The sequence below is a fragment of the Chaetomium tenue genome, assembly GCF_020726465.1.
Source record: "Chaetomium tenue strain MPI-SDFR-AT-0079 chromosome Unknown F5144scaffold_3, whole genome shotgun sequence".
Lineage (NCBI taxonomy): Eukaryota > Fungi > Ascomycota > Sordariomycetes > Sordariales > Chaetomiaceae > Chaetomium > Chaetomium tenue.
In genome coordinates this window covers 4,693,927-4,718,933 of record NW_027117331.1, presented here as the reverse complement: position 1 = coordinate 4,718,933, position 25,007 = coordinate 4,693,927, and the positions used below count along the sequence as shown (strand labels likewise).

The window sequence follows — 25,007 nt, the reverse complement described above, 5'->3', positions numbered from 1 at the left end:
TGTTATACTCCGTTTGCTGCCCTGACTTTGACTTTGGTAGTGATATTAATCCATCCCTGTATATCCGATACCAGATCATGCTTGCTCTTCTCCGGCATTCTGGCCAAGGCAGAGCTGACAGGTCTCGGACTTCGTATTCAGATATCAGGCGCATACCAAGGTGACAGCCAAGCCTTTAAGCAGTCATTACCCGAATGGTACCTGCAACCCTGTTGAAGAAGGATGGAGCAATCTGTCAACTGTACGAATAATAATCGTTTCCCTGACGGAACTAAGACATTCTATCGCCGCAGAGGGGCACGGAAGGAGGCGGCAACGCATCCCCGGATAATGACACGGACTTCTATTTTGGGAGTGTGGCACGCAACTCGGGTTGGTTGAACATGGTTTATAAATTGGGTCTCGCTTCTTGTCCTCTGCGCTGTCAACAACCACCACCGTCACCGCCAAAACCTCACACCCCGGTCCATCCCGTATAAAACAAGCCAACAACCGCAGAAACTCTCTCCCGAAAAGGCCCCAGCAGGAACACGCAAGAATCCCCTGAAACGGCAATAACAACAACAACAACAACACCAACCCTTTTGACCGAAAAAAAGAAAACCGCCAAAATGCACCTCCCCACCCTCCTCGCCACCGCCCTCACCCTCGCCCTCACCACCACCGCCACACCCACAGGCAGCAGCACCCTCCCCCTCCACAAGCGCTGCTCGCCACGCTACGACCCGGACCTCGCCCTCGGCTACTACCCGCCGGCGCCCTGCTGGCAGACGTTCGACACGGCCTGCCAGCCGCACCTCGCGACCGGCACCGAGATGACGCTGGACGCGCCCCACGGCCTCGCTGTCGTGTACGGCCTGTCGGAGTACTGCGCCGCGCAGATTGCGGAGGAGAAGGCGAGGGAGGCGGATGGGCGGAAGAATTATGGGTGGAGGGAGGAGCATGGGCTGTTGACGGTGGTGGAGGGGGGGATTTTGGTGATTAGTGACATGAGTGAGGAGGCGGTGGCGAGGTATGGGCGGTTGGAGTATATGTGAGGGGGTTGTTTAGTTTGGGACTCGGGAGTCTTGGGCTGGGGACGTGAAAAATACAAATTGACATTAAATTACCCCTGGCCCTTCAGGAGATGGTCCGTCAGAAGATGTGATGCATGTAACGGGCATCCGATCTCACGTACCTGATAACGCATCTCCCATGGGCCAAAATGCTACTCTTTTGGTAGGTCGTATTCCACGTCGGGACCCAACGTGGCCCATGGTTCTACGTGATAGTAGTCAAAGGGAATCTGCGGGTTGCTCGGTGCACTCAGCGCCTGTCTAGCCTTCCGCCGTGGCCGGGCCAAGGGGTCCCAGTTTTGGCCCATTTCCGGAAGAACCGGCTTGTCCCGTATCCGACTCATCTAAACTTCCTTCGATGCCGGCACCATGCTCCTGGAGCAGTTTGATGAAGTTTTCCTTGCGAAGACGGGATGCCACCAACAGTGCGTGGTGAAGACAGTCGTGCGTAAGGCCCCCGGCTCGTTGGCCTTTTTCGAGAATCGTTGCGGCGATGGCGGAGCGGTCGTTTGCAACGGCCTTCGAGAGGGCCGTGTCACCAGCCGTATTGCGGGCTCGTAAATCGACGCCGCATTCCAACATTATATCGACAGCTGCGAGGTTCCCTGAGCTGGCTGCGTACATCAAGGGCGTGTTCTTTTGTTCGTCGGTCAAGTCCTTGCGTATGGATGCCCAGTCCAGCACAGCCCTCATGACATCTTCGGCGTCGCTGGGCACGCGCGCCTTCTCCTCCAGTTGCCTTGCGGCCCAAAGAGCGGCTAGAAAACCAACTGATGAGCCTGTTCTATGGGGTTCCTCCTCACCCGTCTCCGTTTGGAGAATGACTATGCCATCCGGGCTGAAGTTTTGCTGGGCCGCAGCGATGAGGGGTTTGAGCCCATCTGACGGTGGCTCTGGCGATGACTGTTCTTCCGACGGCCGCTCAAGCAGGAGGCTTGCATTTAGGGCGCGCAGTTCTTCAATGATTTCGAGATACCCCAACTCGATGGCCACAAACAACAACTCTTGGACAGCCAGGCTATTTCGATCCCTGATATCGTATTCCTCCAGCATGACAAGCACCTTGAGGCGGGATCGGTTGGCTCTGGGCAAGGCCGTATCTCGGCGTAGGTCCAAGACGGTCTTCATATCGAGCATCAGCAGAGGTTTCGCCTTCAAGGGCTTGCCACCGTGCCGCGTGTCCGCGTTTAGAAATCCAGACAGCTGCGAGTAGTCTTTCCGCGCCCTGAGCGCGGCCTCGGATAAGACCGCCACATCATGTACCCATAGACTTTCCATGTCTGCCATGCCCTGGAGGCCGAAATTGCGGTGAAACTCGCCCGGCGACCTCAACGCCCCGCGGTAAAGCTCGCCCAAAGCCCGCACTACCTTTTCTTGATAGTCCGACGAGCAGACTTGGATCAAGTCCATCAAATGCGCTTCGGCTTGCTCGGATTGCCCGTCGTTCCTCAGCTTCTTGGCATCGGCGAGCAGCATGGCCATTGACATGTCGAGCGTGGGTAACTTGGAATGGTACAAGAATGCGGGCACGATGCTCATCAGCGCCGCCTCCTCGCTGGCTAATCCGGACTCGCACAAAATCCTGGCTAGCGCATCAGTGTGCACGTTGCCTACTTTGCTATAGGTAGCCTTAGGGCCGTGTAGTGCCGAGTTGACGGAAGAGCTTGGCTGCTGACGGATTGAGACATCGCTGAGATTGTCCATGATGGATGCTTGTGACGAACCTACTCCAGGATCCTATCCTGTTAGGGTTCAGCTTCGTTGAAGGTAATCTCTCGAGGATGCTTAGGTTCGGTGCAGCCAAAGGGTGCACAACAATAGACTTGTCTCAACAGTAGGCTTGCGAGCTTGTAGCGAACTGTAGTTGTGATTGCTAACTGGAGAACTCCCAGAGCTCTCCAGGACGGGTGACTATATACATGTCTGATTCTAGGGTGACCAGTGTGCTCAGTCCGTCTGAGGAGATCAGTGGGCACCGAGCTCACTGGTCTCTTTGTTCCTACTGAGCCCTCCTTCGTGCTTTGATTGGCGTGAGGTCTTAGTGATCAGTGTGCTCAGTCTGTCCAGCCTGGACTTGGCATGCTGAGCTCACTGATCACCCTGATCACTTCCCTAGCTCCCTGATTGGTTTTCCAACCGATTGGTCCGGGCGTCCTGCGCCCCGTGGTCCCACCTGTTGGCATATTCGTGACACGATGCCCCTCCTTCAGGGCTGACGTCCCGTCGGCCGTTTTTCCCAGCCATCTTCCTGAAGTAGAGCCGACAGTCCTTGTTCCGATCTGGTTAGTGATTCCCCATCTTCCTCCACCCCTTCCTCTCGCTGCGTCCGGCAGCCTAATCCTTCATCATGACTGACGGGGTGAAGAAACGAAAGCAAAAACGAAAACAAAAATCCAGCACCGCGCGCCGTCATACTCGCGCAGCGTTATCCAACATCGTTGGTACCGAAATGGTGAAGTGTACTCGTTGCAGGGAAAAGAAGCTTCCTAGCTGCAAGGTTGCCGACAATTCCGACGTTTGCGGCAACTGTCTTGCTGTGGGCAATCATTCTTGCGACGCCTTTGGTTATAGTGATTCCGCCGTCCGTCGCATTGTCGACGCGGAGCGCGATCTGGACGAGAAAGAGCGTGCTGCGACGGAGGCGATCCGTGACGCCAATCGCGCCCTTGGGGAGTTAAACGAGAGAGAGCGTGCTGCGTTGGAAGCGATTCGTGATGCTCGTTCCGACGCGAGTCGGGCCCTTATGACGGCTCTTGAGAAGGCGGACCGTTTGCGGACCCAACGCCTAGCCTTAAAACGCAAGGCCTTGGCGATGTTTGATCAAGAGGGGGAGGTTTTGGCGGAGCAGGAACGTCAGGAGGCTGTCGTCGCGCAACCATCCTTGGGTGCCGTCTCCCCTTCCCTCTTCGATTCTTCCTGGGGTTTAGAGTGCGTCTCTCTTCCTACTCTCCCTGGGTTGTTGTACTGATTGTTTTTAGTTTTTCTTCGGGCGACCCCTTCCTCGCCGGGGTTGATCTGTCCGTGGGGGTTCCTTTGGTCGATCCGGGTTCCTCCGGTGGAAATCCTCCAACTCCTCGGGGCAGTTGAAGTTTGTAGCAGGTTGCCATGAATTGTCTTCGGGTCCGAAACCTGCCCATTTGACCAAATACTCGATTCGTCCCTTTGTGATGCGTGAATCCAGGATTTCTTCGACGTCCCAGAGTTCCTCCTCGTCTTCTGCTTCGACGCCTTTGTCTAGTCGTGCGTTCTTGGGTGCTGGCTCCAGAAGCGAGACGTGGAAAACGTTGGTCCGTAGTCGCATTGTCGAGGGTAACGCGAGTGCGTAGTTATTCTCCGAAATCTTTTTGTCGATTTTGAATGGTCCGATTCTGCGGAAGTCGAGCTTTCTGCTTGGTCGCTTCGTGCGAAGATTTCGAGAAATGAGGTAAACTTTGCCCCCCTCTTCTAGGCGAGGTCCCTCGAGCCTGTTTTTGTCGTAGAACTTCTTCATCCGTGTCCTTACAAATTCTAGTTCTTCCTTGAGCATCGCATGCAGCGAGCTCATTCTGTCGGCTTTGACTGCCGCTCTGGGCACCGAAACATCGGGCCCTTGTCGCAAATCTGCTTCAAAGCCATAATTCGCGAAGAATGGCGTGACCTTCGTGGTCTCTGTGACAGTGGTGTTGTAGGCGAGTTGCGCTGTCGGCAACAGCTCGACCCAGTCGTCCTGCTGGAAGTTGACGTACACCCTCAGGTATTGTTCGACGATCTGGTTGAGTCGTTCCGTCTGTCCGTCTGTCTGTGGGTGGTAAGCTGTCGAAAGCTTACTTCTCGTGCCCAATTTTGTCATCAGAGCTTGCCAAAACTTTGATGCGAATTTCGTGTCTCTGTCCGTGATCCATTCCTCCGGCCATCCATGGACCGAGGTGACGTTGCGGTAGATCACGTCTGCGAGTTGTTCTGCCGACCATGACTCCTTGTAGGGAAGGAAGTAGCTCCATTTGGTGAGTCTATCCACCACTGTGAGGATGCTGTCGTACTTCGTTTCCGTCGCTGAGTCCTTGGATGTCGGAAGCTTGGTGATGAAGTCCATTGTCACCGAGTTCCATGGTCTTTCTGCGACTGGTAATGGTTGCAATAACCCGTATGGCTTGTGTCGCCCTGGTTTGCTTCGTCCGCAGAGATCGCATTCCGCCAGGACTTCTTCTGTCGCTTGCTTGATTCCTGGGAAGTCGTAATTCTGCTTGATCTTCGCAATTGTCTTGCTGATTCCCATGTGTCCTCCGAGTCTTGACTCGTGGATCTTCCGAATGAGTTCTTTCTGGTCGCTGGGCCTGACGTAGGCCTTGTCGTGGTACCAGAGTTTTGTTCCTTCAAGTCGCAATCCCGCGACCTTGGATTCTGGCTCTTCTTGCCATGCATCGCGCTTGTCGTCTGCGATGGTTCCTTGGAAGTTCCGTTCCAATCGTTGTTCCCTGAAGACCGCACAACATTCTACAAACGGTTGCAGAGGTCTGGCTTCGGGATCTTCCGACTGCTGCTGAAGCGCTGCGATCTCATAGTCTTCAGTCGGTTGGGAAGCGTGCCGTAGCGATCCGTCTGTCTGTTGATGTAGCAATGGTGGTGAGGCTTCGGATGTGTTGTCGTGGTGATCCGCTCTCCTACTTAAGGCGTCCGCTCGTGCGTTCTCTGAGCCTTTCTTGTAGTGGATCGTGAAGTTGAATTCGGACAGGAATTCTGCCCATCGAGTTTGTCGTCCGTTCAGCACCTTTGTGGTGGTGAAGTATCGTAAGTTCTTGTGGTCCGTGTACACCTGAACTTCGTGTGTTGTGCCGCTGAGGTATGGTCTCCATTCCTGAAATGCTTCGATGATTGCAAGAAGTTCTTTGTCGTGGATCGGGTAGTTGAGCCTTGGTCCTTCGAGTTTCTTGGAGAAGAACGCAACTGGGTGGAGCTTGCCATCCTTGTCCCTCTGTCCAAGCTGTCCTCCGATCGCGAAGTCCGAGGCGTCGGCTTCGACTTCGAACGGTGTGCTGGGGTCAGGCAGCATGAGCACCGGATCGGCGACGATCGCGTCGCGGATTCGTTGGAAAGCTTGCTCGTGCTCCTGCTTCCACTGGAATGTGGCATCCTTTTTCGTGAGTTCGTGTAGAGGTCTCGCGATGTCGCCAAAGTTTTTGATGAACATCCTGACAAAGTTGGCGAATCCGATGAATCCTCTGACTTCTGTGGCATTTGTTGGCGTGGGCCACGTCCTGACAGCCTCCAATTTCTCGGGTTCGATCTTGACCCATCCTGGGGAGATCTCGTAACCCAGAAACACTGTCTTTTTGACATGAAACTCGCTCTTGTCCTTGTTGACTGACAACTTGTGCTCGTGCAGGGCATCCAGCACCTGCCGCACGTGTTCCTTATGTTCTTCGAGTGTCTTGGAGTAGATGAGAATGTCATCCAAATAACAGACTGCGAATTTATCGAGGCAATGTCGAATTGCGTGGTCGATGGCGGCTTGAAATGTCGCTGGTGCGTTGGTTAATCCGAATGGCATGACGAGGTACTCGTAGTGCCCGTAGGGTGTTCGGAAAGCCGTCTTCCATTCATCTCCTTTCTTGATGCGGATGTGGGCGTAGGCAGTTGGAAGGTCGAGGCGAGTGTAGTATTGTGCCCCTGACAGCTGATCTCGAAGCCTCGCGATCAGTGGCAGTGGGTAGCGGTTCTTCACCGTCTCGTTGTTCAACTGTCGGTAGTCTACACACATCCTGAGCTTTCCATCCTTTTTTGGAACGAAGAGGACTGGGTAGCCTGCTGGAGATGTCGATGGTCTGATGTGTCCAATCTCGAGGTTCTTCTCGAGATAGCTCCTCAACTCTGCGTCTTGCTTCTCGTTGGTGTGGTACACCTTGAAGAACTTCAACTGGGCTCCTTCCTTGAGTTTGATCTCGTGGTCCCAAGGTCCGTGATCAGGTAGCCCTGTAAGATGCTTTGCTGTGAATGCCGGGTGCCCCTTGTAGTCGTCTGGGATCTTCCCCGTTGTTGTATTTTTTGGTGCGCCTTCATAGTACGCAAACTTGCTTCCTGACTCGATGAATGATGCTTCGAGTATCTTGATTTCTTGCGCTGGCAGCTCAATGCTTGCTGCTTCACGTCGACTGACCCATGTTTCGTGTTTGAGCTTCCCTTGCTCGTTGACTGAGACTACGGCGATGCTTTGTTTCTCCCGTGTCTGCTTTTGGTGTCGTGTGCCGCTTCTTCCGGATTCCAGAGTGCGTTCTTCTGCACTTGCTGCTTCCTGCGGTGGGCCCGTAGAGGGGGTTCGTCCTGACCCTCTGCTCATCCGTGGCTCCTGCTCTGCGCGTTCTCCCATCAAGTCGGTTGGATGCTCCCGCGGTTCTCGCGGTCGCAGATGGCCATCTCCCTTCCAACTGATGTCTGGGTCGTAGTCCTTGTGCCATGGGCGTCCGAGAATCATGTCTTTCTCTGGTCCCATGTCCACGATGTCGAATACCACTTGGGTGGTTTTTCCTACCACCTCCATGTCGAGTGGTTCTGTCTCTCGTCGTGCCCATTGTGTGTCGAATGGTCCCTTGACGATGTATTCTTTTTTCTTGATCCTCCATGGGATTCTGAGTTGATTCACAAATGTGGGCGAGATAAGATTCATCTGCGCTCCCCCATCCACCAACGCGAGGGCCTCAAATTTCCCCCACCGCGCTGTGATCCAGAGCCTGTTGTCTGGCTTGGTACTTCGTGCAGCAGCTACTTCGTATTCGTCTGCTGGGAGATCGATGTAAGACTTTTGCTTGCGCCAGTTCTTCCTGTACTGCGCAGCCTGTTTCCGTTGTTCTGGAGTTAGAGATCGTCGGGCCCCTCGGAGGGCCCTGAGCCGTTTCCCAAGCTCTCGTGGTACATCAAGGCGTCCCTATCCGCACCTTGGCTTGCGGCGTCGATCGTTTGGTGCTCCTGGAGCCATTGCATCATCTGTGGCTCCATTGGTTGTCTGTTCTCGCGCCGCTGCGTTCGCGTGGGTCGAGGTTGATTGCGTTGCGCCTGTAATCGCGCGTGCTCCTCCAATTTGGCGTCTGCGTGTACTAGGCAATCCGCCTGTTCGCAGTGACTCGTCCAGCGGGGGTCGTTGCATCCTTGCGGCCAGGCGTTCTTAGGGCTGAACCTGAGCCTGCCGTCTGGGATCATGTCTACCTTCCAGAGTAGTGCTGCGGGGGCGCTCCCGTGGTCGTAGACCCAAGTCGTGGGCGCCGGTTCGCCGCGTTCGTTTCGTGGCCTGACGGGCCAGTGGTTCGACTGGAATTTGGTCTGGAAGTGGTAGCGACATTCGTGTGCTACACACTGGAACCATGGTAGGTGGGCGTGGTCCCTTCGGTGGGGATCCATCCGCGGGTGGTCTTCCTCCATCAGTTGGAACCTCCCGTTCACCCCTCTCAGTCCTGCCGTCTCTAGGTCTGAGGTCGGTTTCCCTCTGCTGAGGTATTGATGCCGGGACCAGTAGTCGTCCCAATCCTGGGCGTCGTGCCCTTGGGTTTTCCTTTGTCTCTGTGCCTCATGATAGGCGTAGTGTGGGAAGCAGACCCTGTCCATGTGGATTTCGCCGAAGTCCGACGACGGCCCGTCCCATGGGAGGTGATCCGTTACGCCCTCCCTGTTAGTTTGTTGGACGTCGTCGTGCAGTCCTTGCACTGCTTGGACCATTCTGTCGAAAGCTTCCCCTGCCTGCTGCTGTTCTCGCGTAGTCGACAGTGCTTCGTCCCTGAGCATGTTTACTTCCGCAAGGAGGCGCTGGTGCTCGGCGTTCCTTCTTTCAAGGGTTGCTTCGAGTTCCTTCTTTTCTTCCTTGAGCTGGAATACCCTTTCTCGCAGGTCCAGGACTCGGCTTCGTAGAAAAGTTAGATTGGAGCCTGGGATCTCCGCTGTATCCCTTCTGGTGCGCCAGAGTCCGTTGTCTTCCTGGACTAGATTGAGTCCCCAATTGTCTGTGGTTATTGCGATGTGAGGCGGGGGTGCGACTTCCCCCCTCTCGTCGTGCCACAAGCAGAGCGCATACTCGTGCTCGGGGATCTGGTCGATGTCTTCCTCGGGATTTCCCTCATCCGAGTCTGTTGATTCGTCGGTTCGTTCGAGGGCTCGGTCAATGTCATCTTCGAGGTCGTCCTGAGTGTAGCTGGCCGCTGCGACCTCTCGGAATCGGACTTCCTTCTTGAGCTCGTCGATGGTGGCGGCTTCCTTTCCCGGAACAGGTCGCCATTCCTTTTTGCTGCGGCAGTCGCGCTTGAAGTGGCCCTTCTTGCCGCAATTATAGCACGTGATGCCTGATTTGTCCTTGGCGCTGTTCTTTCTTCCTGCTCCTTGGATCGCGTCGACGTCCATGGGTCCTGAGTGAGTGCCAGAGGAGGTGCTCTTGTACTGGCGTTTCTTCTTGTCGTTGGCCTTGTGGTAAGCTGCGTCCTTCTTGCCGGTGCGCTCCTGTCGTCTTTCATACTGACGGTTGTCGATGGCGATGGCGCGTGCCATGTAGGTGTCGAGCGTCAGCGTGTCACGTTCTTCCTTGATCAGCTCGTCCTTGACATCGTCCTTGAGCCCGTCGTAGAAGCGTCTCTTCAGGGCGTCTTCTCCCCACTGGACTCGGAACGCCTGTTGGCGGAATTCAGATGCGTAGACGGCTGCTGACTTTTGTTGTCGGAGCTTGATGAGTTTGGACTCTGCCTGGGATCGTTTGTCGAAGATCCCAAAGACTTGCGTGATGGCGTCTTCGAAGTTGACAAACGCCTCGAAGATCTTGTTGGTCTCTTTCTTGCGTTCGTCCTCAATACGCTCGAGATAGTCCCGCTGAGTGGGCTCAAACCACTCGAGGGCCCTACCCTCTAGGTAGGTTGCTGCAAAGAGCACTTTGTCGGCCTCTTCGCCGAATGAGTTGAACCGGAAGTAGGACCGAAGTTGCGTCAGGAACCCCTGGAGCTCGTCTCTCTTGGTGCCATCGAACTTGGGCGGCTTGGCAACCTTGAGATGGTCCTGGCCCCTTCTGGGCGACACGTCCTTGGTTCTCAGCTGGTTGACCTTGGCTGCCAAGTCGGTGAATGCAGTCTCGACCTTGGCGGCGTTGGCGGCAGTGTCAAGTTGCTTGGAGATGCCCTCGATCAGGGCCTTGACCCCCTCGAGTTCTTGCTTGAGGTCGTTGTTATCGACCTCTTCGTCGTCAGAGTCGGGCGTGGGTCTGGCCGGGTTGGACATAGTGCCGTTTGACCTTCAATCCTGAACTGTAACAGAGTTAAAGGGAGTTAGCAACGTGTGACGAACCTACTCCAGGATCCTATCCTGTTAGGGTTCAGCTTCGTTGAAGGTAATCTCTCGAGGATGCTTAGGTTCGGTGCAGCCAAAGGGTGCACAACAATAGACTTGTCTCAACAGTAGGCTTGCGAGCTTGTAGCGAACTGTAGTTGTGATTGCTAACTGGAGAACTCCCAGAGCTCTCCAGGACGGGTGACTATATACATGTCTGATTCTAGGGTGACCAGTGTGCTCAGTCCGTCTGAGGAGATCAGTGGGCACCGAGCTCACTGGTCTCTTTGTTCCTACTGAGCCCTCCTTCGTGCTTTGATTGGCGTGAGGTCTTAGTGATCAGTGTGCTCAGTCTGTCCAGCCTGGACTTGGCATGCTGAGCTCACTGATCACCCTGATCACTTCCCTAGCTCCCTGATTGGTTTTCCAACCGATTGGTCCGGGCGTCCTGCGCCCCGTGGTCCCACCTGTTGGCATATTCGTGACAATGCTGCCTCAAATATGAAGGTCGTAAAAGTATCCTGGGCCATCACCTCAAGAAGCGATGCCGTCGTTTGCACTGATAAAAGGGACACTTTTCGTCCCTCTGCGGCGCTGTCCTCCCCCAAAACTTGACCGCTCGAATACGGTTCCCATCGCAGACTGGTCCGCACGTTTGACTCAGCCGAAAGTATGTAAGGGGCGCCCTCGAGCTCCGCTGAGCACGGTTCATATCTCTTCCTTAATTGGCTGTTCCTGGAGATCCAGAGCCGAACGACTGCCGCCGTACGATCCAGAGAAGAATCAACCAGTATAACCTTCTTTTTCGGGCACTGACTGGATGCAAGGTTAGAGGAGTCTGCAGTCGTCAAATGACGAGTACTGGTATATCTCCAGAGCCCTATGACGGCTGCGAGTTGATACTCGTCTATAGTCCACCGCTGCCCTTGCTGACGCATGACAAAGTGAATGGGAAAGACCGCGACGACGTGGGCAGTTGACGTTTCAATGGTAAATTCACAAGAAGCCGACCAAATCAGCGCCTTCACGCTCTTCCAACTTCCATCCTTTAGCGGAACCTCACGAAAGATGTAGCCCGCGGCTTCCTGGAGAGCCGTCTGCAACCGCTTAGCTACGCCTTGCAACTCCGGGTCCCATTGTGAGCCAGGAGGTAGAAGCTCATCTCCAGTGACATAGCAAAGGCGCGCCCTGATGTATAAAGCCCGGCTGGCAACGTTGGCCTTGAATTGAGGGAGGGTGCCGGGCGAAGCGCCGCCAATGCGTAGTAGTTTAACGGGCAAGGGCCCGTTAAACACCTCATTAGACCACTGGCCGTCGCCTTCTAGCATCCGCACAATCTGAACAGCACTCTCGAAACAGCGCGCCTCCTCGTATTCCATCCCTAGATATGGAGGGCTATAATAGGTGAGCCGGAAGCCTACAATACCGCTTCCAATCTTTTCTTCTGACACGACTATCGATGGATCGTAGGCAGCTTCTGCAAGAGCCAATCGTTGAAGTCCGGTATCGAGACGCCAGCTGGAGAGCTCCCACCAAATTGTGTTGATCGGGGAATCTATGCCGGGAGAACGTTATTAGTATTCCACAGCGGTCTAAGGTAAGTCCACAGCATGGCGCTCATACGTACCGGAGCCAAGGGTAATTTGCTCCACGATCATATGCAGGGCTTGCCAGTCAAGTTCGTGGCTCTCGAACACGCGGTTAGCGCCGTCAAGTTGATTTTGGTCTCGATGGAGACGGCTGCTGCGGAGCCATGCGCGGATCATAGGTATAAGAAGGGTGCAAGCGAGCTGGTAGAGAGTGATGGACCCGTGGAGACCGCGAAAGCCCACAAACTGGCAGGCAAACCCGACAAGCGAGGATGTGATGGCCAGCAACAGGGCAATCTCCGGGTGCAGTCCCAAGATATCGGCGCCCGGTTCATCGATGTAAGATGTGACGTATTCCTCCTTTTCCTTGGAAAACGCAAAAGAGCGGAACTGCTGGTCGCCAACTCTTTGATTTCCACATTGAAGCCAGTGGATGCGGGGAATCGCCTTCCCTTCCTTGTACCTGAAGCGTCTCTCGGTCGAGCGGCGATCGACGAGGAAGGCGCACAGGGTCATCCCGCAGACGACGAATGCCGTCCCAGCCATGCCAAGCACAAATGACCACAGCTGGGGTTTGTCGGAGTCGACGTAAAAGCTAGCGTTATAAAAAGTTGCCCAGGTTGCGTAGATGAAGAAACTCGCTTGGAGAAGAAAGCCGAAGCTAGCGACAGCTAGCAAGAATCTCTTATTCCTTCTCTTCGTACTCACGTTAAGGGAGAGGTTGGGGTAAGGCGCAAAACGGAGGGGGCCTCTGGTCAAAAAGGATGTATCGGCTTCGAACCAGTCTCCATACATTCCGGACAGGGCTACGTCATTCAAGACGTCTTTGGGCAGGGAGATACCACAATGAGGCGGCCCGTCGTCGTCGGTTAGGAGGGAATGGCCGTCGAGTGGGTAAAACTTCCCGCCCTCTATATATATGAACTCGAGGATCTTGGGACTGCCAAACACGCGACAGATCCCTCCGTTAGACCACAACTCGCATACGTCCTGGCTAGTAGACGAGCACAGTTCTGCCTCTGCAACGCCATGTGCCTCCTGGGCGCGGCCGATGAATGATTTTAGTGACGCCTTGCCGTACAATCGGATAGCCGAGACAACGGCCGTGATGATTCCGAGCGGAGCGAGCCCAAAAATGATATTGTCGAGGAAGCCAGTGCTCTCGCTGAAAAACTGCTTGGTAACCTGTTCTCCAAAAAGTGTAATGAGCGGCGCGAGGTCAGTCGCAAAGTTGTCTGCAAAGTCGGCCCACCCCTCGGCACTTGTCAGAGCGACGGCCGGGGTGGAGAGCTGGAGTGCAGCAAACAAAAGTATCATCATGAATATCGGAGCGCAAAAGAAAGGGGCGTAAACGGTGCTAGAGTATGCGGTTGACGTGAGATCAACCACCAGAACATGTTTTCAGCGGAAATATTCGCGCAAAGCCACTTCAAGGGGAACGGCAGGGACTTTTTCAGCCCTGTTTCTCGAGACGTCGGCCAGTCGTCCACGAATCCTGCAGTAATGTGAGACATCGTGCCTAGCAGGCCGTCATGCATGAGGTGGCAGTCTTTGACCCAATCCAGCTGAAGTGTGGCGCGCAAGGATAATCGACGCTGAAGCAAAAGTCCCTACGGATGCTATGGGTGCATGCTGATTTCACAACTGGAGTTTTCTCCACAACCTTGAACAAGTATGTCGATAAGTCTCACAGATGGGGCTTGGGAGTGGTGGAGAGGTACCTACCTAGCTAACATACATGTAAGTATTGCGTCCCAAGGGTTGTAGACGTATCAGAGTCCAGGTCTGTGAGGAGCGCCCCGCGGAGGAGAGGTTGCATCGTGTGTGTCAGGGGCCGGTCATGCTAAACACAGCACCGCCAGCGAGGTTTTTAGGGTTATCTTGGCTGTTAATCGACATCGTATCTCCTTTCTTGGACAGCATGGGAAAACATTCGAAGAGATTCAGGGAACGACCCATTTTCCACTCGGACACCCTTAACCGACAGAATGAGTCTGGCCCTTCGATCTTCAGTAAAACCGTCAAATAGGCTTTTGTGAATCTCCCGTGTGGGAGTGCTGCTGTTTCCCTCAAACCTCCGGTGAGAATTTGGACGTAAAACGGCGATGAGAATGAGATAGGTGTCCATGATAGAGGTATTGGGAGGAACCAGAAGCTCCAGCGCCAGCCAAGCTTTTGAGCCGGGACTCCAACAATAACAAGAGAGGTCAAAGCTGGGTGCTGCGCCGATACCGGAATAAAATATAAGGCGTGGTCCAATTGGAAAGACAGCGATGCTCGCAGGAAGATTTAACGATCCGACAATGCAACAGCGAGAACGAACACAGCAATATACGGTCTGTGGCGCTTTGATCCGCCAAATCCCCTTTAAACGCAGGCGTTACGCCTACCACAACCAGGTACGAGGTGACCGGCAAGTTGATAAGCGCGAGCGATACGCCGATATCGTTCACTATCAGGACCAGAGTCAGAAAGTAGATCTAGCTGCTGAGCGTTGAGAACACGGCGTTGAACGATCCAATCCGGGATAGATCAAAATCACCGGTGCTGAGGGGCTTGGACTCTCTGGCTGGTATCCAGGAATGAAAAACATTCCTGATTGCGGCAGTGGGTTAACTGCATCCACCAATTTCTCGAACAATGCCGATATAAGCTTCTTCTTCACCGGTCGTTTACCTGGTAGGGGTGTCTCCTTATCCGAAAAAAAGGTTTAGTAAATAGAACCAGTCTCACAACTGCTGCTCGCCTCATCGTACCCCAGAAAGGCATCCCATGTATCCTCTACATGTTAGCTTCGCCTTCTTCGCGTTCCGTGCGCCAGGGAACATACCAAGTCAAATTCAAGGACGAATGGGCTTTTCTCCGCGGTGGGAGCCTCATTCGACACGCCGAGCTGCGGATTCAAGAGCCCAAAGCGTTCGTCTATGGGTACCATAGGAACTCCCGAAGCACCCGCATCAGCCCCAGGCCGAGGCCCATCTGTCCGAAACCCCGCAAGCATTTTGACGAGGAGACGATGGACCCTCCCCGCTTCCTCACACGTACCCATCGCCTCTGACCAGCGGGCACACGCCCGGCCCAGCGCCTCCAGCAGCATACCACTATCCGGAGACGCAGCCACATCCTCATCCTCACCCCCTCCGTTAGCAGCCGTTCGCCTGAGCTCCAGCTCGAGAAACAGCACCATAGCCGCAAGCGTCATCATCTGCCTCGTCTGCCAGTACCTGTAAAACCCCGTTTCCAGCGTCTGCTGCATCCCCACTAGCGCAAGCGCAGACGCGATACATCTCTCTCTTGAAAACCCAAACTGAGCATCATCCCGCGCCTTGGCCATGAACCTGCGGTGGAGCGTGCACACCCCACTGTGATACATGCCCAGCATACCAAAGTAGGGGAACATATTGTCGGCCGAGGCCCCGGTTGTACGTACACCCCCGTCCACAGCGGTGGCTGCGGCGGTAGACATCAGTTCCAAACCCTGGTACGCCTCCTGCAAAGCGCGGTCGACCTCGCGCAAGGTCTCATACGAGCCGGGTGTGGGGGCGCTGTTGTTGAAGTCTGCTACACGGCCCAGGGCGCGGAACAGGCGGCCTTTGATGATGAGGTAGGTGGCCGCGGTGGGTTCGGTGAGGGGGCGGGAAGGGGGCAGGAAGGGTTTGTCGGGGGACAGTTCCCAGTCGTGGAGGTTGCGGGGCTCGGCCGTGTCCGAGGATATGGCGGATGTCATGCGCGGGAAGCCGCCGAGAAAGGAGGCCATGTCGTCCATGCTGTTGACCGAGTACCAGACGCGGCGGCGATATTCGGCCTGGAGGACGGATATGCCCGGGATGCGGGAGGGGTCGCGGTGGTAGCCCATGTTGATGGCGGCGCGGACCACGACGGCAGACATGATCCAGAGACCGCGGCGGTTGTCTTCTTGACGATTGAGCTCGGCTGTGGCGTTGAAGCGGAGTGTCTCGACGGTGTAAGGCAGGCATTTGGACATGTCTCCGCTCAGCAGGCATTGCGATGTACGTATGCGGTATAGCTGGAAGAGTGGTTCGGACACGCCCTTGTACTTTGATGGCTCCCCATGCTGGTGGTAGGCAAGCATCGTGATGCCGAGGATGGAGAACAGGAGACCGAGCCAGATGAAACTGGTTCGGGATTGGTTCTCCCAGTGCTCGTTGTACTGAGATGACATTAGTCGGGGACCATCCCGCAGTTGAGTTGGCAAGGGTCCGTACCTCGCGCATAAAGGTCGCTTTGTGTAGGATAGCTGTTCTTCCGGTAAGCAATCTTGACGATAGAACATACACTTTGGGACTTGGGAGACTTACGGGGAAGATGGATGGGAAACGCGGGGTCGAAGAAATAAGAGATGAGCTGATCAACCTCAGCCCTGGATGGTAGGGTAGAAAGGATCTCTATTCCTTCCATTGGCTTGATGTGCTGAAAAAGCAGACTTGAACCATCGCCGGCATATGAAAGCGCAGGAGCAATGCCATGGTCGCTCTGGTCATCATCCTCGTCTTGGTCCCAGGCCCTCTTGAGCTCCCGAATCTAGAGTTCAGGAGAGTCAGGCCAGATGAACGCGTGGAGAATATAAACTAGTAAAAGGGTTCAACACACCTCTTCAAGCACGACGTGCCAGTCACTCCCACTGACATAGACAGAATGCATACCATCCATGACTGTCTTTCCAGCCCCACCGGACATGTCCGGATCCGTTTGGGGGCTGTGACTCTCTGGGGTGGGAACTGCTATTTTGGTGGGTGTCGGGGCAGGCTGTCGTTCTTGAGTAAGGGTTTTGACTAGGCCCTCCAAGTGGTCTATCCTCTGGCGCATCTTGTCCCCCGCTGGCGCTATTCCTTCAGAGGTACCGGAGCCATCATTCTGTTGTCCACGAAACTTGCACGACTGTTGCTCATCACGGGCAGTGCAGTTTTGACAAGGGTGCTGCCGGTTGCACTTCAGCCTAAGCCAGGTTAACCATTGAGCTTTTTAAGACGGTGATCTGCTAGCCACTGGTAATACGAGGGGAATTACACACTTCCTCATACGGCACAGCTCACAGGACAAAGCAGCACGGTTGCGTCGACGGGGTCTGGTACGTTGCTCTACCGGTCCCTGAGTCTGCATGATTGGTTTGTGAGTTGTGGGGTGGTCGTCGGGTTTAGCTGTTTAAGCTCCGGGTGAGTTGGGGAATGGAGGTTGGACTTTGGAATCTAAAGCCACGGGGATAGTTGGGGGATGGTGAGATCTGACCTGCATGCGGTTCCTGTGGCTGGCATTGCAGCTGGTGACAGCTGCTCACAGCCCCTTATTCTCTTACGTCCGCGGACTTAAGTACGCAAGCAGCAGAACACCACGGCGTTAATACATCGGCATGAAATTGTGCCGTATATAACATTCCCAACAATGCTCAACATCTCGGTGAAACTAATAAAGATGTCTCCTCGGCAACACACTGAGTCCCTTAACCACCAGTGAAACATCCACTGGATTGTACTCTTACACTTGCTCTCACCTCGGTAGGTACCCACCATGCCTTCTTTCGGCGACTTTGTCAGGACCCAGTTTCTCCTCAAGATTCCCAAGCCGACGGCCTCATTTGCGTCCAAGACGGTCATTGTCACCGGGGCAAACGGAGGCCTAGGAAAAGAAACTGCCAAGCACATTGACCGCCTGGGCGCCAGCACGGTCATACTGGATTGCCGAAGCCTGTCCAAGGGCAACGCCGCCAAACGCGAGATTGAAACTACCTCAGGGCTCAGCTCCAGCGTCGTCCAAGTTTGGGAACTCGACATCGAATCCCCAAAGTCCATCAAGCAGTTCGTGGACCGGGCCAACGCCCTACCCCGGCTGGATGTCCTGATCAACAATGCCGGCATCCAAAGTCAAAGGTTTTCCGTGGTCTATGGCACGGAACGCACCCTGGCCGTGAACGTTATCGGAACCTTCCTGCTTGCACTGCAGCTGCTCCCCAAACTCCGCGAGACGGCCCACAACTACCAGACGACGCCGCACATGACGTTCGTCGGGTCTGCCATGTACGATGTCGCCAAGTGGCCCGACCAGCACGGCGAGGACATCTTTGCCTGGTACGGGGATAAAGAACATTTCTCCGCGATAAACCAGTGAGTTCGTTTTTCTCAGGTGCAAGGACCAAGAGCTGGTTTCTAAGCTATGATTTCCTAACCCACCAACAGATACAGCCTCTCAAAGCTCCTCCAGCTCTACGCAGCGATCCAGCTGAGCGCCATCGTCGACCCTGCGAGTACTACCGCCGCCGCCAACCCCAACCCCATCATCATCAACTCGCTCGACCCATGTTTCTGCAAGACGGGACTGCCGGGGGAGCTTCCGGCGACATTGAGGCTTGCCCTCCGCATCTTTGAGCTTATGGCTCGCTCAGCTGAAGAAGGTGCCCGCCTCGTGGTGCAGACTGCCTCGGCTGGGCGCGAGACCCACGGCTTGTACATGCGGGCAGGGAAAGTGCGAGAGTATGACCCGATTGTCCTGGACGTAGAGAAAGGCGCATACGTGTGGGAGCTGCTTTGCAAGAAGTTGGAGGGGTTGCAGCCGGGGATTCTGCAGAATCTGTGAGGGGGATAATACACGGAGCAGATTACTGTGGTTAATTTGGGCATACTTTGGGATCCACTGCTACTGTAACTTAAGACTTCCTATCTAGACTGGCAATTTCTCTCTTTGTTTTACATGTACTTTTCCACGATACCTCCGCCGCAGCCTTGGCACTAACGGTCTTCAGTTTCCTCTCCCAACAGGACCCTCTCTTCAAAGTCCAGAAAACCATGGAACATAATCAGCTGCTCGCCCCTGGAAAGCGCCACCGCCGTTTTCGTCACCACCCCGAGTACTGCACCGGTGTCCACGTACCATGTCGGTGGGATGAAGAAGTGCCGCGTGTAATGGCTGGCCTGGCGCAGATTCTTGAGCCTGATAGAGCTCATCCAGCCCATCGTGTCGATGAAGTAGAGCGTCTGCTTTAGCACCCCGACGACCGTCCGCACTTGGACCCGCCGCGAAGCGAGGACCTGTACGGTAACTTCTTCCGGGTTCTCCAGTGCTAGTTTCGACGTGTCCAGTGCCACGAAAGAAGTGGGTTGTTGCTGGTTTGGGGACTTGGTGCATAGGGCCATGTAGGGCGAGCCAGGACGGCCGAACCAAGCGCCGTTCATAATATTTGATGGCTCCAAAGAAGGCTCAAAACCAGCGATTGCGATGCCTTCGGTGGGCGAGAGCCGGTCCAGCGAGGCCCAGTCGAGTAGGTGCATCTTGCCGGATTGAAACACTATCAACTGCGAGGGATTGGAGGGGTGGCTCGAACAGAAGCTTGCTGGGAAATCCAGTTCTGCTGAGACGGAGGCCCTGGCAACCGAAATGAGTTTGAGGGTTGCATCAGTACGGACAAGTATGGACATCGCATCGGGGCTTAACAGTGCTTGTCGAACAACGTCCTGTTCGCGATGATCCAGCATAGGTGTGGCTTGCGGTTCCTTTTCAAAGGATAGCCGGCTGACAATGCAGTGGTTGTGTGCGTCGAGGCTGAGCAAGATATTGTTCGCGTCATTCCAGCCCAACTGCTTGATGCGTACGAAGCCGCCGTGGAGTCGGAGCTTTTTGACTACCTCTCCTGAGTTTCCGTCACAGATATCAATCGTGCCGTCTTGCCTCCCGACAAAGAAGAGTCCACGTTCTGTCGTTTGAATGACGGTTATTGCCTGGCGCCATTGGAAAGCGTGGGCAAAGGAAGAACTCGGTTCTTGTCGTGAGACGACTTCACTGTTCGATTCCAATGCGCTGTCATCGGATCCATTATTTGGAACTAATAGCACAGGGGGCTCCCAGACATTGCAGGACTGCCCCCTGATCTCGAAGAACCGGAGGTTATTCGCCGAAAAGGCAAGCCCGCAGAGTTGTGAGCGTTCGTCGGGTGGCTGGATACGATAGAGCGGCTCTAAGGTCTCAAAAAGCAAAAGATGGATGACACCGTCCTCAGCACCGCCAGCGAGAATGCGGCCATCCGATGTGCAGGCAAGTAAAACCAAGGAGTGAGGGAGATGACGTTTTCCAGTTTGTTGGAGTGTCCAGGGGTTACACAGGACGACGTCGCCATCGTGATACGAGATAGCCACCAGATCAAGTTCGGCAACGGGGTTGAAGGCCAAGTCGAGAGCTGGCGGTGATGAATAGACCCCCTCGTATCCGTCTCTCTCAAAGTTCCCTACTCTTTCCATGGCCTCCAAATCCCAGATAAAGACCGATGAGTTGCGGTACGTCAAAGCGGCCAGCTTTTGATCGCTGTCAACGTAAACATGTTCCGCAGCTCCCCAAGACCCCACCTGCTCCTGACCGTCGGAGGAATCAGAATCTTGAGACCATGGGAGGAGAATAGTTTCACTGCTAGAGCCAGAAACAGCCTCAACTGGGCTTATTGCACATCGTGCAGGATCGGAAAGCAGGATGCAGGTTCCTTCCTTGTTGAAAGTCACCTGGTCAGGGGTAAAGTCAAGATCTTGGGCCCAGAGACAGGGGAAAGATGGCCCGCTAGACCGCCGTACGTCCCACAACATCAGCTTCCGCACACTGCAGGACGCGAGGAAAGATGACGATGGGTCGAATGCCAACTGCCGTACCTTCTTGCCGTGGGTAAGAATGCCAACGGACTCGAAGGTCCCAAAGCCAGCCGTGTCGTAGATCCGGATGTCGCCGTTTTTAAGGCCAACAGCAAGGAGTCGTTCGCAGCAAGCAATCAACATTGCCTCAGCCGAGAAGAGGTAGGAAGTAAGTCTGTCATTCCAATCCTCATCTAAAGGACCGGTTATTCTTAGGCGTTTGGTAGGTTTGGCGAAAGTTTGCCGAATATTCGAAGCGGGTGGACAGAGGTAGGGAATTATAAAGTGTATCGAGGATGGCGAGGCAAGGAGCCCGGAATGGAACGCCGCCACCAGGCGATGAATATCATTTGCCCATGCCGACACCGCCGAAACTTCCACATTTCCCGCTGGGTGATACTTCGCTTGCCGGGCCAGATAGACTTTGAGCCTCTGGGATGTTTGCTGTAGACTTGAAAGACTGCCTGACTCTGCGAGCCGCTCGATCCATGTTAGGACATTCGTTCGTAGAAACGAGTTCAGTTGGATGAGAGGCATCTCAGCCGAAGAAGAGCTGTGCATCAAATGGTACCCAAAGTTTGCTGCGGCGTAAGAATTCAGGGGACCAGCCCCCTTCTTGGAGACGACAGCAACAGCGCGACGGATTTTCGGCGGTGCAAAATCCGCACCGCAGAGCGTGGTGAGGCATACTTCAGCAAGTTCGGAATGCGCTATTGGCAGGTCAATCCAGAGGCCCTCTCGACGACGAGTCAGGAAACTGGATGTTGTGCCATGGGCGACGTGGACTCGGGATTGGTTATCCACAAAGATTAGGTGCCCTGTGATGCCTTCTAGTTGTTCTGCCGATGCTGTCAGGGTGCGGCCAATGTCAAATTTGACTGCTTCCGCAAGTTCCGCCATTGTGAGAGTCCTTGGCGAGCATATGACCCATTTCAGGATGCAAGTAGCAAGTTCGCAAGCTGGCGATGTAACAATCGAGTCGGCGATGCGAGAGTAGAAGCCATCCATTTCGGAGGGAATGATTTCTAAGGTTTCTTGCAAATCCTCCAAGGTGAATATGTTCTCCAATCTTGCCACAATGAGCGAGGCCCAGAGAAAGATGCCGTTCGATTTGGACAGTACATTCGAGAGGAACATTTCGTGGGCTCCGTGCCTTGGAGCTGTGGGCACCTCGCTTGCAAGAAGCGTTGGATATCGTGTAATGATCCGGACTCCCCGGTGCTTAAGTGCTTAAACTGAAGCTTATCTTGTGCTAGTGATCTTTCCAACTGGGCCCCGGGCCGGCTGGTCATGAATACTCGGCTGGGCATGGTGTGATCGAGCTTTGACAACATTGCCACCAACGTCGGTGCCCCGTTGGAACATTCATCGACCGCATCTATGGCCCAAAAATGGGCCTTCAGCGAATCCAGCCGGAAAATGCATTGGACAAAAAGCTTGTTCCACAGCATATGATGATCGCCATGGCTTAGCCGTACGCCATCCTCAATCATGGATACGATTGCGCGCCGAACTTCGTAGCTCGACTCCGCCATCTGGAAAACAAGTGATTGAAGCAACGCTGAAATGGTGGACCCGGCTTTGTCACTGTGTCAGAAGAGGTAGAAACTGCAATCAAGGTTGCAGTCCTCCAGATATTGAACAACGTGACCAGAGACCACGGACTTGCCGGTACCAGGCCGGCCTGTGAGCCACAGGATCTTGGCTTCTTCTTCGATTTGTTGCGGAGGACCCGCGTATCCGGTACGGTCTGGGCCATTGATCCAACGTTGAAATGCCTCGTCGGCGGTCAACCACTGACAAGAACCTTGATGCTGCTTTCCGTTGATCGCCGATAGAACGGCATCGGGGCGATGCTCTACCAGAAGGAAAGAGGAAACTTGTTGCATTTGCTCCCTGTATTCGTCACGGCGTTGAAATAAACCTAATGCCGTGTTCGATTAGCTGGCCCAGCCAGAGAAGGCACAGGAAAACCAACTGTCTGCTTCGAGTTTCTCTATGGCAGTGAGAAACGCTCTTTGCAAGAGGACGTAATTTGGGCTGCTTGGGCTTTCGAACTTGCAGAGATGGCGGTGATCGGCTTCGACATACTGGATATGTTCCCCAGGCAACCCTGAGTTAACGTAATCAGACATGGTCTACGAGTATCACATGAAGGCCGTACGTAGAGAACAACGTACCGAGTATCGCCGACTCTTTCTTAACCACAAGCGTAGATAGGGGGCCGAAAGCCGTCGGTGCCCCCTCAAAGAAGGACCAAAGGTGTAAGTTGCTACAAACATGGCGGAATTCGTCGTTGATTTGCTGGCGGGTGTTAATTGTAGTGTTCTGACGGCACCGAAAGCGTTGGGAATGGACACCCGGAGTGTTAGACCAACATTTAGCGCTTCACTCCCGGGGACGAGGTCGTCGACATAGGCTTTGCTCCCATGGCCAGCGGAATACCTGATAATCCGTACAATCTGGGCCAAATCCGCACCGCGATGGGGCGTCCCAAGGAAGTACATGGTATGAATTCGGTGGCCTATCCTTTTGTAGATAAAGTCGTCGTTAAGAGCTAGCAAATAAGCCTGTGGATGTTAGCTTGGCACGGGGCAAACAACAACGTCCAGGAGCGGACCCAAAACCCTCGTGTAAACCCCAGATAGCAGGCCAAATGGCCACGAGCTCGCCCTACCTTTTTGACAACCAACCCTCCCATACTATGGGCAACAAACACTATTGGTGTCTAGCAGTCTAGTCAGCGAGGAACAACAGGAGGTGAGCTAGTTCGGACTCTCACATCACCATTCTTGCGCAAATCTGGTGAGTTGTAGATATCGGCAAGCAAAGCTTGGGCAAAATCATGTACAGTGAGTAAGCTTTCCCTCCTAGACCCGCCCGAGTTGTAACCATAGCTGTGTAATCGGACGTGCCTAAAACCGACCTCGTTCGGCAACCAGTCCTTGGGCCAAAACATGCCCTGCTCTTGGGAATAACTCCATGTTTTTCTCGACCCCCCAAACAGGCCGTGTACCTGTGCAACGGTCAGCCTCTAGTCTTCACAAAACGGTCGCGGCACGTACGAATATGAAGTCAACCCGAGGTTCTGAGGGCTCGTGTAGAAGGTTTAAACCAAGAGGGCCCTTAATGTCTACTGGAGACAAAGTCCTGCCCCCGGATGGACTGCCACTTAATCGGCGGAGCTTGCTTTGGATGAATGCGAGCGACGTGTTACGCCGTGGAAGGGGCTTGTTGTCCAGAGACGCCAAGCGGAGATGGTCGTCGTCGCTGGTGCTCGCCTGAAAGGTCTAACAGTCAGTCTGAGTCCGCCCGGGGTTGCTTGACAATTCACCTGAACTACCGGGTATTCTCGTTGCCTTTGAGGAGGCAGCAAGGCGGAGTATGTCGGCGAAACTTACCATGGCCCATGGGGCACAGCCTTTAGCCGCCCTTCCTCTTCTCACAAACACCTGATAACGACAGACTTTCGTCCTTCCAACCACGCGCACAAAAGCTTGTCAGGTCCAAATTTCCAACTTCAAAGTTCCATCACAGGCCTGGTCCTCCAGCCAAATGGGATTCGAGGGAACCAATTATGTCAGGTTGGGAATCCTGGCCCCAGTGCCCGACAATGTAACGGGTACACCACCTCTTGCATCGTCGCTCATGCAGAGACAGCGAATCAAGACTCAGAGCGCATGTTTAACCAACCACAGGCCCTCTCTTCGCGCTCAATCCAACCACTGACCATCAGCACTCGCATGGATGGCATGTGCCAGCTGCGCCGGTCAACCTAACGGGTACCAACAACATTGATGCATGTTCCTCGGCGGTTGGGTGTTGGATATGCATCCCAGATGTCCAGATTCTCCGTCTTATACTTATCAAAGCCTTTGCTGCTCCGTTGATTTCAGGTTCGTCTTACCTCTTTGTCTTTAACCTTGTTGAATAGGCGGCGCACGCGCAAGAAAGCCCGTCCTCCGATTGCGGATCCTCGAGTTGTAGAACGAAACAAAAGGTATCTAAGAGCTTGAGAAGACTCCTTTCCTTGGCCCTGATTTACATTTCGGTTGCTCGGTTTCTATCTTTATTTTTCTTTCTTTCTTCTTTCCTGTTTTCTTGTCTAGAAAGAGAATTTATTTTTTATTTCTCTCTTTTTTTGTATTTTCTTTTCTTCATTATTTAATTTCTTTTCTTCTTCTTTTGGAGTCTGTCTTATTTTGGGCACAATAGGGCTTAATACTGTACATATTTACACACCTAGGGATATCCGGGAGGAAACTGAGCTGAACGTCCTTGAATTTCGGCCCCAAAAGTCCCAAAGCTTGCGTTGATCGAAAGCTCTCGCAAAGCCCTATCTAGCCACACCACGTGCACCGACGCGCAATCCGCAGCGCGGCCGCAGTGGGCGTGGAAAGAAGGGCGATCCGGGACACGCAGTCGCCCTGGAAATCTCTATCGCCCACGCACGGACCCACGAGCTACCCGACCCA

General features: G+C 54.2%; 7 protein-coding genes across 7 annotated transcripts; 2 read left to right on the top strand and 5 right to left on the bottom strand.

The window, feature by feature from the left end:
- Nucleotides 1–695: 695 nt before the first annotated feature.
- F5144DRAFT_454801 (uncharacterized protein) lies at nucleotides 696–1,025 on the top strand (the record flags this gene model as incomplete). Its single annotated transcript, XM_066784959.1, has 1 exon — nucleotides 696–1,025. A coding segment is annotated over one exon (330 nt), but the record flags the coding sequence as incomplete, so codon positions are not given.
- A 105-nt stretch (nucleotides 1,026–1,130) lies between these two features.
- F5144DRAFT_647421 (ankyrin repeat-containing domain protein) lies at nucleotides 1,131–2,877 on the bottom strand. Its single transcript, XM_066792917.1, has one exon. The coding sequence runs from the start codon at nucleotides 2,757–2,759 to the stop codon at nucleotides 1,317–1,319; it is 1,443 nt and encodes a 480-aa protein (XP_066645585.1). The 5' UTR covers nucleotides 2,760–2,877; the 3' UTR covers nucleotides 1,131–1,316.
- Nucleotides 2,878–10,784: 7,907 nt separating this feature from the next.
- On the bottom strand, nucleotides 10,785–13,519 carry F5144DRAFT_570182 (uncharacterized protein). Its single transcript, XM_066788750.1, has 4 exons — nucleotides 11,951–13,519; nucleotides 11,268–11,878; nucleotides 11,150–11,186; nucleotides 10,785–10,992 (listed from the first exon to the last, which is right to left on the bottom strand). The coding sequence occupies exons 1-4, from the start codon at nucleotides 13,229–13,231 to the stop codon at nucleotides 10,852–10,854; spliced, it is 2,070 nt and encodes a 689-aa protein (XP_066645584.1). The 5' UTR covers nucleotides 13,232–13,519; the 3' UTR covers nucleotides 10,785–10,851.
- A 1,076-nt stretch (nucleotides 13,520–14,595) lies between these two features.
- On the bottom strand, nucleotides 14,596–17,104 carry F5144DRAFT_570177 (uncharacterized protein). The gene is made up of 5 exons (XM_066788749.1): nucleotides 16,944–17,104; nucleotides 16,523–16,868; nucleotides 16,231–16,453; nucleotides 16,138–16,169; nucleotides 14,596–16,082 (listed from the first exon to the last, which is right to left on the bottom strand). The coding sequence occupies exons 1-5, from the start codon at nucleotides 17,030–17,032 to the stop codon at nucleotides 14,700–14,702; spliced, it is 2,073 nt and encodes a 690-aa protein (XP_066645583.1). The 5' UTR covers nucleotides 17,033–17,104; the 3' UTR covers nucleotides 14,596–14,699.
- A 155-nt stretch (nucleotides 17,105–17,259) lies between these two features.
- Nucleotides 17,260–18,199, top strand: F5144DRAFT_210588 (uncharacterized protein). The gene is made up of 2 exons (XM_066783022.1): nucleotides 17,260–18,034; nucleotides 18,103–18,199. Exon 1 carries the CDS (start codon nucleotides 17,438–17,440, stop codon nucleotides 18,032–18,034), a length of 597 nt encoding a protein of 198 aa, XP_066645582.1. The 5' UTR covers nucleotides 17,260–17,437; the 3' UTR covers nucleotides 18,103–18,199.
- A 105-nt stretch (nucleotides 18,200–18,304) lies between these two features.
- On the bottom strand, nucleotides 18,305–20,676 carry F5144DRAFT_485637 (WD40-repeat-containing domain protein; the record flags this gene model as incomplete). The annotated part of the gene is made up of 3 exons (XM_066785512.1): nucleotides 18,305–18,544; nucleotides 18,653–18,659; nucleotides 18,716–20,676. The coding sequence occupies 3 exons, from the start codon at nucleotides 20,674–20,676 to the stop codon at nucleotides 18,305–18,307; spliced, it is 2,208 nt and encodes a 735-aa protein (XP_066645581.1).
- A 1,220-nt stretch (nucleotides 20,677–21,896) lies between these two features.
- F5144DRAFT_210565 (Alpha/Beta hydrolase protein) lies at nucleotides 21,897–24,118 on the bottom strand. The gene is made up of 8 exons (XM_066783021.1): nucleotides 23,934–24,118; nucleotides 23,598–23,813; nucleotides 23,315–23,548; nucleotides 23,210–23,260; nucleotides 22,911–23,102; nucleotides 22,713–22,836; nucleotides 22,511–22,645; nucleotides 21,897–22,456 (listed from the first exon to the last, which is right to left on the bottom strand). The coding sequence occupies exons 1-8, from the start codon at nucleotides 23,934–23,936 to the stop codon at nucleotides 22,125–22,127; spliced, it is 1,287 nt and encodes a 428-aa protein (XP_066645580.1). The 5' UTR covers nucleotides 23,937–24,118; the 3' UTR covers nucleotides 21,897–22,124.
- Between the last annotated feature and the right edge of the window lie 889 nt (nucleotides 24,119–25,007).

Bases quoted from the DNA above. Each gene is read 5' to 3' on its own strand.
- F5144DRAFT_570177 (XM_066788749.1), bottom strand. From the start codon at position 17,032: ATGCAGACTCAGGGACCGGTAGAGCAACGTACCAGACCCCGTCGACGC. The intron at 16,454-16,522 runs GTGTGTTGAACC...CCTGAACTCTAG, and splicing joins GGCACGTCGTGCTTGAAGAG to ATTCGGGAGCTCAAGAGGGC. The intron at 16,083-16,137 runs GTACGGACCCTT...ATGTCATCTCAG, and splicing joins AAGCGACCTTTATGCGCGAG to TACAACGAGCACTGGGAGAA.
- F5144DRAFT_647421 (XM_066792917.1), bottom strand. From the start codon at position 2,759: ATGGACAATCTCAGCGATGTCTCAATCCGTCAGCAGCCAAGCTCTTCC.
- F5144DRAFT_210588 (XM_066783022.1), top strand. From the start codon at position 17,438: ATGCCTTCTTTCGGCGACTTTGTCAGGACCCAGTTTCTCCTCAAGATT.
- F5144DRAFT_570182 (XM_066788750.1), bottom strand. From the start codon at position 13,231: ATGATGATACTTTTGTTTGCTGCACTCCAGCTCTCCACCCCGGCCGTC. The intron at 11,879-11,950 runs GGTACGTATGAG...TCTCCCGGCATA, and splicing joins AGCAAATTACCCTTGGCTCC to GATTCCCCGATCAACACAAT. The intron at 11,187-11,267 runs CTTTGTCATGCG...CTGGAGATATAC, and splicing joins GTCGCGGTCTTTCCCATTCA to CAGTACTCGTCATTTGACGA.
- F5144DRAFT_210565 (XM_066783021.1), bottom strand. The intron at 23,549-23,597 runs GTACGTGCCGCG...ACCGTTGCACAG, and splicing joins CTCGGGTTGACTTCATATTC to GTACACGGCCTGTTTGGGGG. The intron at 23,261-23,314 runs GTGAGAGTCCGA...CTAGACTGCTAG, and splicing joins ATTTGCGCAAGAATGGTGAT to ACACCAATAGTGTTTGTTGC.